Consider the following 14,236-nt stretch of genomic DNA (forward strand, 5'->3'; position numbering starts at 1 on the left):
GGGAGTGTCCTGTATATTTCTCTCTGTTTGTCTCTATCTCACCGCCCCCACCTTCCCTCCCAGTATATTTTCTATCACTCTTAAAAGAATTCCTGTTTCCTAAGGTGGGAAGCCCTATGCATAAACATAAAGTGCCTGCAAAGATGTGAGTTTTGCAGCACTAGGCTTTGTCTTAAGTACTTTAACATTAACCATAGATGTTTTCTCAGCTTCCTTTATATGTTATATTTTTATTGTAATTTCTACACACTTATCTATTTTTTTTAAACATTAGAATGATCTATCCCCAGGTTAACCTCTAGACATCCAGTAGTTTCCAGGGCTGAAACTAAGTGTTCTCCTTTCCCTTTCCTCAGGCAAAATAATACAGCTGAATTTGTCTTTGTTTGGAAGCAGTTTTTTTTTTTTCAACAAAAAAGAGGAAAGAATAAAAGAAACAGCAGAAAGTAAATGCACAGTTATGACTGCTTAATGTTTACAACCCTTTGCAAGCTAGCCAGGTAGGAAAATGCACAATCCTGGATGAAATACATCCTTCTGATCTCGTGGAAAGCACAGAAATAATGAAAATGAAAAGTCCTTTCGTCATACAAGCAGGAAGCCCCATACTGCGAGAATTAATGGCTACAGACCTGGGCATCCTTCAAATTATGAACCTTGAAACCACTGAGCCATTTATCAGAAGTCAATAGAGATACTCAGAGTGCTCCATATAATGACAGCGACATACAGTCGTGCAAAAGGACAGTCACTATAATTAGACACAAAGCAAAGACTACTTACCAATATACCCGTTCCTTTTTTTGTTGAGCAACTTCCACGCTCAGTCAGTCTTCAGAATGGTTTAAAACCGATCAGTCTTGTCATTTTCTAGCATTCGCATTGTTACATTAGGAAAAATGTTTTCTTTTCTTTTTTCCCCCTTCCTACTGTGAAACTTTGGGTTCGTAGCTCCCCAGGATCAATTCTGAACAAAGCCTCCAGCTGCAGTGCCATCCAATTTGAAGCAGACATTGGGGACAATTTAAGGTTTTTATCCACAAGAAGGTTTTTTTCCATTCTCTTAAATGCAGCCATAATTAGAGTAATTTTTCATGTAGCCCGCTGATTACAGCGTTTTTACCGTCAAAGATAATTACCTGTAATTTTCTTCCACTTTTAATACTAAAAAGCCATCTTTATTTAGATTCAGGAACAGGAAAGGCGAAACAAAAGAGGGAAATTATTCTGTTATTCATACACAAATTGCAGAGACGTAGGACCTAAAATTGAAAATTAACCAAAATTATAATGCTGAAAAGAATGGAAGAGGCTGCAGAAGTACAGCTGGTAGTGGGGCTTTGCTGAATTATTCAAATTACGTTAGGGAGAAAGCTACCATACATCGAAACCAACACTAATTTTTCTTACAAAAAAAAAAAAAAAATCCACCAGACACATGCCAAACCACTGTGAGTGCATGGAATTCTGAAACCCAGCAAAAGCATGTTAACACATTGGAGGTGTTGTCATGATGAGCCTATAACTATTTCTCTCTCTCCTAATGTGAGTTTAATTAAACAAGAAATTCTGCCAAAGGGTCACCCCAGAACTGTCCTTGGAACTGGGCTTCCTCTGGGTCCTCTGAACCTCAAGGGTTAATATTTTCGCTCTTTGGAATGTATTGACCCCATAGTAAACCGATTCCCAAGAGTGGGATTGGTAGGAGGGGCGTGAGCGAAAGGCATCGCCCAGTCGCGGCGCCTACTACGCCTCCCCACGTTCGAACTTCCCCGGAGTTCGAGTTCTAGAGCCTCGTTCTGATCTTATGTTCCATGTTTAAAAAGAAAGAACAATAGCTGAGGGAGGTGAGGGTGAAGGGTAAGATTTCTCCTAGCCGCCAATAAGCATCTCATTATCTTTTGACACAATTAGTCCAAAGGTTCTCGCCGCCGGAGAAAGGCCTGTCTGCACTGGGGGGAGGGAGCCAAAGATTTCTCAGGCTCCTGCACTTAACATCTCTAGCTGCTTGCAACGTCTACAGGGTCAGGAAACAGCGTCATCTATAGATAGAACAGCACCGCTTCTTGGGAGAGGCTTCCTTGGTGCCTTCCTAAATCAGCCTGGTTCCCTGGCTCCGCAGCTCGGTTCTGCGTCTCAGCCAATCATGCCCTTCCAACCCCAAGTTCGCAGCGTTTGGGCCCCGCGGGCAAGAGCTCTAAGAACAGCATCCCGCCCCTCCCCCTCACCGCCCCCACCCCCACCCCCAGCTTGAGGCAAAGGCCCTGCAAAGCAACCCTGAAGGGTTTCAGAGGCCAGTTATTCCGGAAATTTTCCCCCAAGTGGAGGAAGATGTCGAAGGGGCTACACAGTCGGGAGATTCAGACTACACCTGCCGGTGCAAATGTCCGCGTACCTGTGACGCTGAAGGAGCACTGTCGCGAGCTCCGTTTCCTCTCTCAACGCCCCAAACTTAAAATCATCGCCACATGTAAAGACCTCAATGGGTTTGCCTAGGACTAGCTTTGAGGAACAATTTTCAAATAGATTTTAGCTTGGAATCCTCAGCCGGCTCCCTCCACACCTTACAGAAACCTGGTCCTTTTCGCAGTCTCCAGTCACAAGCTGCACCAAATACATCAGCATCACAGAAAGCAACCAAGACAAATCGAGTTAAGGATCCCATTCTCACCCGAATCCTTTTACTCACCAGAACGACAACCTTTTACTGCTAAAGGGGGATAAAAGGTCAGAAGTGAAAAATCTATAAAGCAAAGTTGCAGTCCCTAATCAATTACAACAGCAACACATATAGCTTGGGAAGTGTGAGAAGACAAATATGAACTGTGCCTTGAAGTATGCAAGAAATAAAAACTTACCCCCAGTGAATATCTCTTAAGCAATGATCAGGGTCTAGAAATCTATACTGAACAGAAGCAGAGGAGAATATTTTTCTGAGTCTCAGGGCAGAAGCTCTTTCTCTATATTCTTGGTTGAGTGAGCACATCCAGGTGTGAAATTGTTTGCACACCCCAGCACCTCTTATATTGCCAGCAAAATTAGCTGTTATTACTGTCACTGTTTAGTGATGGTTAGCGTGATACAAAAAAAAAAAAAAAAACTGCTGTAATCAAGACCTGGCGCATCTTTGCAAATTACAGATAATTGTAAACGTCCAGATTATGATAATAGCATCCTAATCCAGCCTGCAATATAATTATTACAGAGTGTTACATCTGAAACTGTCCAGTAGGGCTAATTCAGCCATTATTTAGACCCTATTTTTGCACTGCAAATGGGTTGCTGAGTTGAAAATGTACGATTGTAATTTCACAGGGCACTCAATGAGTAATGGTATAGGAAGAGGAAAATACAAAAGTGAAATGTGAACAGTAGCGATCAAATCAAACCCTGAAGGACAAAAGACTGTTTGATTCATATGGAAAAAGAAGAACAGGAATTAAGAAAATAGCAAATCAGTGGTCTGAAGCATTACGTGTCCAAATCTTCAATATGTGTAGGGCTGATATGTTTGCAAGGGCTGCTGCATCTGCTGCTGCCTGGAGTCTGAAATAATTTTTCTTTTTTTCTTTTTTTTAACCTCCTGCCTTTTTTTCTTCTCTCTCCTAAAGTATTTCCTTGCTTTAAAAAAAGTGCCCCTCCCCCAAGCAAGGAACATTTGTCAGTTTCATCATTGTTTCCACCAAGACTGCCTCAGAGCTGCCTGTCACTTGTTTATGAACATTTTCTTAAATGAATTTGCAATCTCTCTTGTTATCGGAGCAAAATGCCGTAGGTGCTTTAAGTGTTCCTGTGCTCTATCTCCATTCTCTTTCACAGTGAACAAGTCATTCAGAATCCTAAAGGTTCTTAGCAGAAAACGTATTAATTGCTGCTAATTAAATAAAGCTAGCTGGGAAGCCGTCTCCTCCACTCCGCTTGGCTGGCTATTGGCTTTAATCCTATCATTAACTTTTATTAATTAACCCCCCCTCATATAAACCAGTCTAGCTGCCTTTTTTTTTTTTTTTTTTTTTTTTGCTACAAGTCACTGATGTGCTTCTTTCTGGATTCCAGAAAGTCCAGTTTTATGTATTTTTGATAAAGGACTGTCCTTGCCCCCAGATATGGTTGTAAAAGAGCAGGGTCAGTCTCCTTAAAATATGGAAGGACCAAAGAGAGAGGGAGTCTGAGAGTTAGAGCAAGAGTCTGGAGAGAGGCTGGGGTGCTGTGCTGGTCCCAGGGTGAAAGCAAACTGGGGTTCCAGCTGTTGCCTCCAGGAGAATGAACCCTGCTCTGGCTGAGACTTCTGGAATCTATCTGGTTCCTGGTGGGGATGTCCTGGTCAGGGATACCTAAAGCCCTTATATCCCCAGGAGCTCAATTTTCCCACCATGAATGCAGAGAATTTCCTGGGGCTTCTTTTCCAGCCTTTAGGACAGTGTGTGATGATTCTCCCTCCTCCCATGACCTCACAGACCTGGGAGCTGCCCAGTCAGGGCCACCCCGCAGGGTGGCAAGCGGGCTTCCTAGCTCCTGTGAATTTAAGGGCAATAATGATATGTCCCCTGTTTAGTGACCCCTGTTTATAGATGAAAGTTGAGTCCATATCCTGCCTCTTCCCCCGCCCCTCTTTTCCCACCTTGCAAATGGCGAGTGGCAGAAATAGTCCTTGGATGACAATAAGCTTCCAGTGGCAGATTTCTGTCTTCTCCACTTTGCAAGGAAAAAAAAAATGCCTTAACATAAATCATAGCTTGGGAACTGTTTTTACCACCCTTCACCCCCACCCACTTCTTTAAAAAAAAATACACTAGACTGTGTATGGGGGAGATTTGACTGAGAGTCATTACTGAAACTTGGAGAGAGTGTGTGTAGAATGATGTTATGAAGCCATTTTTTTTTCCTTCCTGTGGCGAAAGATCGTAATGTGTGGTATTTCACGGTTTTATATAAATCTTGGTTTAGGATATGGAACAGACTCAATAATACATGCGCTTTTGGCAAAGAGACTCCTTCGGATCCCCATAAATCAGAAGTAAATACGAAGTCCCAGCGAACAAAAGAGCAGAAACATTTAATTGCTGCAAAACAGGACTCTCATCTCCTTTAAAGAGAGATTCATATAAATTCCCGCGGTTCCTATCTTCACAGTTAGAGCTCGACCTATAAAACAGGTTATTACATTACAGCCGGCAACCCTGGATGATTGAAAGGGAAGGCTCCCGCCGCCCCTCCGCAGTAGATACAATGTACACTTTCTGCCCTATACCACAGGGGAACCTAAAGCTTGTCAGATGCAAAAGAAAACGCGAATGGGGTGGAGGGTGGGAGGTGGACAGGGCTGCATAGAAAAATATTTAGCCAATCCCACATGTGCTACCGCTATTTGGACTGTTTTCTAGGCCCAGAGTTCTCTGTGACTGAAAAAACCAAGTACAGTGTGCAAGGAAGGCGAGCAACCTGGGAACGCGAGCGGAGGGCAGGGGCAAGCCGAAGCGCCCCCTCTCCAACCTCCCGGGAGGAGGGAGCCTCCACCCGGCCACTGTGGGAGGGGGTGATTAAGGGTGGAGGATAGAGGTGACCGCAGGCGGATCCGCCGGCGTGGCGCGCTTTCCAGAGGTGCCGGAGGGCGTCTGCCCTCAGGGCGTGCCTCCGGGGAGGGCTGGAGAGCTCCGGGTTGGCGAGATCCCAGTGGCCAGTGGGAGGCGCGCGATCCAAGGGGTTGCTGGGCTGGGGTGGGGCGGCGAGGGGTGGTTGAGTCGCCCTAAAGGTCCCAATCCTGGAATAAAAGGAAGCGCTGAAGAGGCGGAGGAAAGGGGGGGAGGGCGGGCAGAGGGCAGTGTTCCAGGAGGCATCGCTTGCGCTTCGGGCTGTGATGCTCAGGAGACCGAGTGGTGTCAAGGCCGGAGTAAGCTGTAGGGCGCGCCGGGAGGAGGCGAGCACCGCCTGGCCTTGGCGCGCTGTGGGTGACTCCCAGGACGGCGCGGCCAGGACGCCGCGAGCCGTGGGGCGTCCGGTGGGATCAAAGGAGCCAAAGGAGGCCAGCCGGCGCGTCTGGGATTGTGGGATAAGGGGCGGGAGAGGGAGGATTGGTATGGGCGGGGAGATCCTGGCCTGGCCTGTGTCACCAGGAGGGGATGTGTGCGTGTGTTGGTGTGCGGGTCAACACGCTCCTGTCCGAGGCCGAGACCTGGGTGGATCAGAGTGTAGGTGGACAGGCTCCCGGGTGGGTGCCCCAACGGGAGGAAGAGAGAGAAAGAGAGATCAAGAGCGGCGAGGTCTGCGGGTTCCTCTGTGTGTGTGTCTCAGGCCCTGTGGCTGAGCACTGGAGCCGCCTGGCACCCACAGGAATGCGGCTCCTCTCGGCTCCCCAGGCCGCCCCCTGTTCCACAAGGAGGTGGCCGCCAGGAAAAAGGGGGGAAAAAGGGCAGAAATCTGCCTAGCCCAACACGAGCCTCGAACAAAGGCCAATTTATCTGATCTTGTACAGGAGGGCCCAGGAGGCGAGCAGGGCACCGAGGAATCTTCCTGGCCCTTCCAGCATGCCCCCGGCCTCCTGGGCTTTGTGAGGAGGTCTGAAGATGGGGGTAGGGGCGTGGGAGTACGGGGAGGTGAAGGTGAAGAGGTCCATGGAATAGAAAACGATATCTTGGGGAGCAGTAGACTGAGAGCTAGGCAAGTGGGGACGGGAAAGGGCAGGCAGAGGTCCGGGAGAGTGGGGTCGGGCAGCCCGGGAATATGCCGAGGAGTGGTACAAGTTTATATTAGATATAGGAATAAACAATGGCGAGAAAGAGGGAGGGTTTAGGGAGGACAAGGGAGAGAAACATCACATAGATATTTTTAGACTTTGCTGAGGATCTGTTATTTTTACATCCTTTGGCACAGGACTGCAGGGAGTTAAATTCCCCTGGGAGAATCCCCATGGTGCCAGGGAAAACCCGCTGCAGACTGGTTTGCCAGAATATTTTTGTCCACGGCTCGCAGACCAAGTTAAAAAAAAAAAAACCGCGCGAGAGAAGAGGCCATTGCGAGTGGAAGAAGTGAGGTTAGCACAAGGGAAAGAATCCTGAAACCAAGTCTGTCCGCGCGGCGGTCTGCCGGTCTGCCCCGTCGCACCGAGGCTTCAGTGTCCTTAACAACCAGCGTCAAGGCTGGGGGTGGAAAGGTGGTCATTAAAGAAGAGCTTTCCTCTTCAGTCCCCAGAAGAGTCCGAACTCGCCCTTCCCTCAGCTTGACGGCGCAGGGTGATTGGGGGTGGTAGTGAAGGGATCCCCTTTCCAAAGCCAGGAATGGAGGTGGGGAGATGACGGGGACCGCTGGAAAAATATCTGCCCTGTCCATGTGCGGAAAGGGAAAGAGCATGTTCTAAGCACATTCTTGCCACTCTCAGGCAGCCAGTGGGTGGGAAATGTTAGAGGTGTACAGGGGATGCGCCCCCTCCAACCTTCCCAAACACGCACCCCGGGGCGGCGAGAGGCGCCCCGCCCGCGCAGGGGAAAGCTGGCGCTCGAAATCCGCGGGCGCACGGTTTCTCCCAGCCAGATTCGCCAGAAATCAAGCGCTGGCTTTTCGTGTAATGGAAACTCCCGAAATCCTTACAAGCAAAGAAAGAAAAAGCAGGAAATAGATCCTTCCACCTCTTTCCCCCCATCCTCCTGTTCTCTGCCAGCGTATAAAACAAAGTGGGGATTCGCATGACTTTACCCGGAGCGCCTCGCCACCCAGAACTTCTTCAAGAAAGGAGGGCTGGAGAGGAATTGAAGAGGGGAAAAGCTTCGAGAAGCGGCCGCTCGGGCGTTGGGGATAGGGGAGGAGGAGGGGTCCACGGCTTAGGCCTCCGCGCGTGTGCCGCCCCGGGACCAGGCAGGGGGCGCCTAAAGACCCGCTAAACCATTGAATCCCCCACTAAGGCCCAAGCCGTTCCAAGCTGGCGGGCTAGAAAGGAAAGGGGAAGAGAAGGAAGGAATCGAGGAGATGGGGAGGAGAGGGAGAGAGAAAGAGTAGGAGAGACAGAGAACACACAGGTAAATTCCCCTCCGGGCACACAGCGTGCCTTTTCAGGTCTAGTCTCCCAACCCTGGAAGAGCCTTCTCAGAAATCCTCAGATGACAGGATGTAATTTTTTATGTTCTAATCTCCAACCCCAACTCTTTAAGAAGACTCTTTTGTCACATTTATTGCTGCCGACTTCCTAGCTGTAAAATATATCCCATGCATCTTGTAATTTCCAACATATGATATCCCTTGGTATCCTAAGGAAAAAGACAGGCGGACTAGACGACAGTCAAAGACGCCTACAACTCAGGCCTGGGAGCACAGCTCTAGACGAGGCTGTAGCTCTGGTCACGCTGTTGATGACTATATATGCAGGGGTTCAGGGAGAAGGACAGACATAGGCCAAGGTTGCTTCAAGTCCTTCCTCTCTGCCCACTAGAAGGCTTCACAAAGGAGGAATCCCTGCAAACAGATACAATTTCCCACATTTGGAACCCGCTTTGCCACTGTTTTATGTAATAGCAAAGCAGAGGGAGCTCCTTCCTGAAAAAACCGGAGTGATGGAGGATGGAGGGGAAAAAAAAATTTATATGAATAATATTATCTCACATGAAATGAAATCCACGTGGGGCCAAAATGCCTTCATTCCTTTCTTCCTCCCCATAATTCCCTCCCTTGGCAGGAGAAGGAATGCCCTCCACACCCCCTACTTGGCCTAGTGGTGTAGGTCCATCATTGTCTTCAAGTCCTGTGATCCGTTCCTCTCTCTAAAAGAGCTCACATAAATTTATATTCATACACCAAGGAGTCCAAGGTGCTATCATTTGCCATGCTGCGAACATTTCAGATTTTTAAAAAATGTAATAGGAATGAGGGGAAATTTTTTTCTTTCATTTTTTTCATCTCTGGAAGCTCCCTTTGAAGGGAGTGTAATTTGTCTAATTGCTCTGGCAATACACAGAGGCTGATGGAGGGGCAGTTCTCTACCATAATTGCTTTGAGCTTAGAATTCAGAGTGGTTATTGAGGGATTTCTGCCACTTTCTTACTCATACACAGGGTATGAGGGCTGTATTTAGATTCCAGTATTACTTTCTACCTGAAACAATTTGGGGTTAAACTTAAAATTATCTAAACGTTTTTGTGGTTAGGCCTAAAAAACACCTAAATATATATTATATGGCAGTACTATAAGCAGGCCACATATGTATATAAAGTATAGCATCCAACACATGTACAGTTCTGCATCCATGAATCTCCCAATTTCTGTTTTCCTTTTTGCCTTGTTGGACCTCTGCAGAACTTGTCTTCCTTTAATTGCATGCATAAAACTTCACTAGCCCATTATAAGGGGGGCAAAAGGAGTATTTTTTTTAAAAAGTTTGCTTTCATGGTGGAAATAATTTTATTTATCCAGAATATACAGTTTAATTCCTCTATCTACACTTATTTACATGGTTAAAATAACATTGAAAAAAGTCATTTGAAAAGTTGAGGTCATAGATTTCAAGGCACCATTGATAGTGTCCACAGTTGCGCAAAAAGTTCGTCTGTAAAAAAAGGGGGCACGGGGATCCTTTGAAATGCAATAACTTACATGCACAAAAAGCTTTACACATGAATCTTTTTTGTTTCCGTTTTTCCAAACTTCCCCATGTGAATTCCTTTCTTTATGAGTTTCTAAAACAGCAAAACACAGTAGTCCCAAAAAAGAGAGCAAGAGAAAGCGGCCAGTCTAATATAGTGTCCCGGAGGCCAGCGCCAGCGGGTGCTGTAAGGAGCCGGGCGGCGGCAGGTGGGAATTGATTGAGCTGGCTGCGCTCGGGTACCAGGAAGCCGAGTTCTCCAGGTAGCTGGACGCGGGGGACTGGTTGGAGGTCGGAGGGTGGGCATGAGGGTGGTGGCTGAGCGAGCGGGACGAGCCCTGGGGCTCCCACACCGCGGGAGACTGCGGCGAGTTACACGCCATAGGGTCGCTGGAGCTGGGGCTGTGCTCCGGGGGCATCTCCCCGTTTTTCATGATCTTCTTGATCTTGGATCTTTTGTTCTGAAACCAGATTTTCACCTGGGTGGGGGAACAAAGGCATACGTTACCGGGACACTCAAAGGCCGCCCGCGCCTTCCCCAGGGCGGCGACTGGAGGCATCTTCGGCCCCCAGGCGTCCCGGCCCTGGCGTCTCCCCACAGCTCGCGGCCTACGGCCAAGGGCCTGGGCCTGAGGCAAAGCCTGGATCGCGGGACCCAGCGGGCGCCCTGACCGGCTCCGCGTGCACTGGCCACCGCAAGGCCACGACCCCGAGGCTTTTGTCGTTTGTTTGGACTGGGGGAGGGGGGCGCAGGTGTCCGAGGCTGGCGTGCGCGCACCGGTAGGCCTGCACCGGCGCACGGAACGCGGCGCCGCGGTCTGGAAAACAATGGGCTAAAGGCCGCGCGCAAGGGCGGTGGGGCAGACCACGCGCGCGCAAGTGTGGAAGGATGGGAGCGAGCTCCCAATCTCCTGGCCGACTCCCTTCACTCTCTCCTCGGCTCCGAGAGGTCAGAATCCTCCTGCAGCTCTGGGCAGCGACTCGAACATTCTTTATTATTCTATAGGCCCCAGCGGGGTTGGGGGGGGCATGAAGGGAATGGGACAATCCAGGGAAGATTTCCCCGTACAACAGCGCCCCCCACCTCGCAACCCCCAGGCTGTTGCGGCCTGAAGCTCTGCAGGAGCAGGGCGTGACCCTTCAGTTTTTCCGGCCCGAGGCGATGTTCTCCGCCTTTTCGCAGACCACCGCCGAGAGGCTCTGCATTGTGCAGAGAACCAATTTCTCAAGGCTGCGAGAGCGTCCTAGAAATAACCCTCCCCTTGTTTCCAATCTAGGAAATTGGCCCCTCGCGCCCAGAGGCCCGAAGCGAGGGACATCTCGGGATGATCGACGTCTCCATCCCGTCCCCACCGTCACATGGCGGCGACACTCGGCCTGACTCCTGGAGGGAAGGGCGCGGGGTCGGGTCTTTCTGTCTGTGAGTTTCTCGCGGGTGCTATCCAATCGGCTCCAGCCCGCCGGGACCAAACCGCGCGGCCCAGCCAGGCTGGCAGCCGGGGCGGGGCTCTTGCCGGCCGCGGCCGGATTTACCTGTGTTTGCGTCAGTCCCAGCGAGGCGGCCAGCTCCGCGCGTTCGGGCAGGGCGAGGTACTGAGTCTTCTGAAACCTTCTCTGTAACGCGGCCAGCTGAAAGCTGGAATAAATAGTCCTGGGTTTACGAACTTTCTTTGGTTTGCCATTCACCATCCTCACCTCGGGCTCGGCCACTTCTTTCTCTAAATAATCAAAACAGACCCAGTTAGAGCTTGTCGGCAGACAATGGCCCTTTTCCAGAACCCTCAAATACAGTCCTTGAGTTTCTTACCATGCAGTCTTCACTCTATTGGCCTATATCACCACCTTTGCTTCACAAGAACCAGAGAAATATGCCCCTCCCCCAAATCATGGAAATGCCAGGTAGTCTCTGATTAATTTCCTACTCTGTTCATTCAGGTTCTCGTGGGGTTGTGCAAAGCGCTTTGTACAGCACGGCTCCCTTCTTGGCGTCTGGGATTTAGCCCTTGCAGCAGTTCCTGCTTCACCGGACTTGGTTTTACGCCCACCTTGTGCTCACCCGCGTTTCTGGGGTAAGCATGGCCAACCCCTCCCGGAGCTTCAAGTGGGAGACTCTGGGCCGTGACCCCCCTTCTGTCAGCGTCTGTTCGGGCGCCTGCAGAGGCCAGACGCTTGGGCAGGGAAGACGCTAACCGAGGTCTCCAAAGTTCAAAGACCCACAAGCAAACTATGCTCCTTCAATTCAGCAGCAAGCGGTCCCAGCCGCCGAAGACAGAGGGCTGATTATGCAGCCCCCATAATCTCCCTGCAGATCTGCGAGGGCACAGATGTGTCTGGTTTCTTTTACAAATAGACTTAATAAGTTCTTGGCCAAAAGAAAAAAAAATCTTTCATTTATGCACGAAATACAGAAACACTGAAAAGAACGAATACACCCCACCCCGAGCTCTCTTTTAAGATTAGCAAGAGTCACGCAGTGAAAAGGAATCGGTGGTGGAGTGTTTTCGTAGGAAAGGGGCGGCAGGTCAGGACGAACTTCTCAGTCTCGAGTTTAGACGAGAGAAAAAGTCTTTCTGAACTCGTGTTTTACAAACGTGCCCTGGGGCCACAAGTCCCCTTTCTCAAACGTATTGCCTTATCAGAAGTGCCCATCTCTGGAAGGGGCGGAGAACCTCTCCGTGGTGTGTGTGTGTGTGTGTGTGTGTGTGTGTGTGTGTGTGTGTGGCGAGCTCCTGGGAGAGGAAGGGTGGAGGATGAGGGCTGTGGTCTCGATTCTGCCAGAGCAGGGGATGCTAATATTAGCAGGATTATTAATGTGCTTGTGGGAAGAGATCAAACCTGACCAGCAAAACCTCTCCAAGGAGACCTCATGTCTCTCTCTTACCGCCCAAGCTCACTAACCCTGTTAAACTCTCCAACTAAGTTTCAATGCGGACGAAAAAGGAGGTGGGAGGAGGAATACAAATTTTAGGCACCTATGGAGAAAGAAAAAAAAATCGCTCCAATAACGTGACCCCTCAGCAACCCTTCTCCACCTTTAGATGGCTTTTTGTTTTTGGAAGTGCCTTGGATAGACCGCAAGACTCTCGGCGCGCTCTTCCTCCGGCGGGCTACAGCTCCCCAGTCCCCCACTCCCGCCCCGCGCTCTCCGGGCACCGACTCGACGCTGGCTCGTGGCTGCTCTCAGACTAATCCCGACAGAGTCTTTGAGGCAGCCTTCCACTCCCACTCGCACCAACCGAGCACGCTCACCAAAAGTTCCAACTAACCTCCCCTTTATTACGCAAACGCCACTTGGGTTGCTTGATTCTTCTCTCCACCCTTAACCCCCTTTCCAGCCTAGCTGGCTTTCTGACCAGGCAAGCTGGGAATCCAGCAACTGAGACCCCCCACCCTCCCCCACCCTAGGTGCCGGAGGGGAGAGACGCTGGTCCTAAGAATTCCTAAAATGCTGGCCCAGGAACCTCTCTTGGTTGCAGAGTCCAGGCCCCCACTCCTTTCTGCCGGTGCGCCCCCACTGCAGTGAATGGCGAGGCCCCAAATCTCCCTCCCCACCTCGCCCCTCCGGAATCCTGGCTCCCCCTGTACGCCCCCCTCCTTCCCGCGTACCTGGCTGGCTGGTGGCGCTCGGGACGCGGTTGTAGGCGCCGCCGTACTGGTGGTAGGGGCTGGCGTAGCTGTAGTCGGCGTAAGCTTTGGCGGGGTAACTGCCGGCGGAGCCGTTCACGCCGTGGTACTGGTACTGGTAGGGGTTGAGCGCTTTGCCATAGGAAGCCGAGGTAGGAGAGCAGTAGCCGTGCGGGGCTCCCCCCGTGGGGCTGTAGTAGTCGGAATCGGTGGCCGACGACTCAGGCAAAGTTGGCGATTCCTGAGACGGATGGTGCATGGCTGCGGACGTCTGGAACGGAGCTTGGAAGTCGCCGGATCGGATGCTGGGGACCCTTCTGTCAAACACTCCTGTCATCGCTCACAGGCGACGGTGGCTGTCCTTGCTGCTGTGGCGGCGGCTGCTGCCCGAGCTGGCTGTGGGGCTGCTCTGGTCTAAGCAGACATGGCTGTGGGAGCGAGGAAGGAGGAAGAGGAGGAGGAGGAGAGAAGGAGGAGGCGGCGGCGGCGGCGAGGAGGAGGCTGGGAGTCGTGGAGGCTCTGTCTCCGGCAGGCTGACTGCTGGCTGAGGCGCAGCACAGCCTTGGTTAAATCCTTAATTGCGCGCTTACGCACAGCGGGGTGGATCGGGTTCCATTGGCCAGGGCCTCAGGAGCGGCAGCAACACCCTAACTCGTCCAACTAGTTTTAGCACAACAAAGCATTGCTTAAAAAAAAAGAGGGAGAAAAAATGGAGGGAGAGGGGAAGTGTGTGCGGGTGTGCTTGTGTGCGTGTATGCGTTGTTGCTTGTTGGGGGAGGGGGGTCTCAGTCAATCTGTTTTCATTGAATACCAAAGACAACGCAGAAGCCCCAACCCTCAGCTCTGTAACGTCTGGAGACAATGTGTTCCAATCAGCAGCCTTGGAAAGTGCACATGTTTTGGGGGTGAGGTCGGCGACGGTCTTTCCTGGCTCCCCACCTCCTTGCCCCCGAGCGCCGCACCCGAGGCGAGAGTGCGGAATTGAGCACTGATATTGAAACGGGGAATCAAAACGGAGGTGGGGGTGGGGGTGGGGTGAGGATCAGG

General features: G+C 50.7%; 1 protein-coding gene across 1 annotated transcript; it reads right to left on the bottom strand.

Annotated features, from left to right (window-relative positions):
- Positions 1-9,365: 9,365 nt before the first annotated feature.
- DLX5 (distal-less homeobox 5) lies at positions 9,366-13,695 on the bottom strand. Its single transcript, XM_058568701.1, has 3 exons — positions 13,172-13,695; positions 11,099-11,283; positions 9,366-10,044 (listed from the first exon to the last, which is right to left on the bottom strand). The coding sequence occupies exons 1-3, from the start codon at positions 13,524-13,526 to the stop codon at positions 9,715-9,717; spliced, it is 870 nt and encodes a 289-aa protein (XP_058424684.1). The 5' UTR covers positions 13,527-13,695; the 3' UTR covers positions 9,366-9,714.
- Positions 13,696-14,236: the final 541 nt, after the last annotated feature.

The sequence above is a fragment of the Diceros bicornis genome, chromosome 3 (assembly GCF_020826845.1).
Source record: "Diceros bicornis minor isolate mBicDic1 chromosome 3, mDicBic1.mat.cur, whole genome shotgun sequence".
NCBI classification, from domain to species: domain Eukaryota; kingdom Metazoa; phylum Chordata; class Mammalia; order Perissodactyla; family Rhinocerotidae; genus Diceros; species Diceros bicornis.

Excerpts from the sequence above, each read along its gene's own strand:
- DLX5 (XM_058568701.1), bottom strand. The coding sequence starts at position 13,526 with ATGACAGGAGTGTTTGACAGAAGGGTCCCCAGCATCCGATCCGGCGAC. Across the intron at positions 11,284-13,171 it reads GAGCGCCACCAGCCAGCCAG|AGAAAGAAGTGGCCGAGCCC; the intron begins GTACGCGGGAAG and ends TTGATTATTTAG. Across the intron at positions 10,045-11,098 it reads TGGGACTGACGCAAACACAG|GTGAAAATCTGGTTTCAGAA; the intron begins GTAAATCCGGCC and ends TCCCCCACCCAG.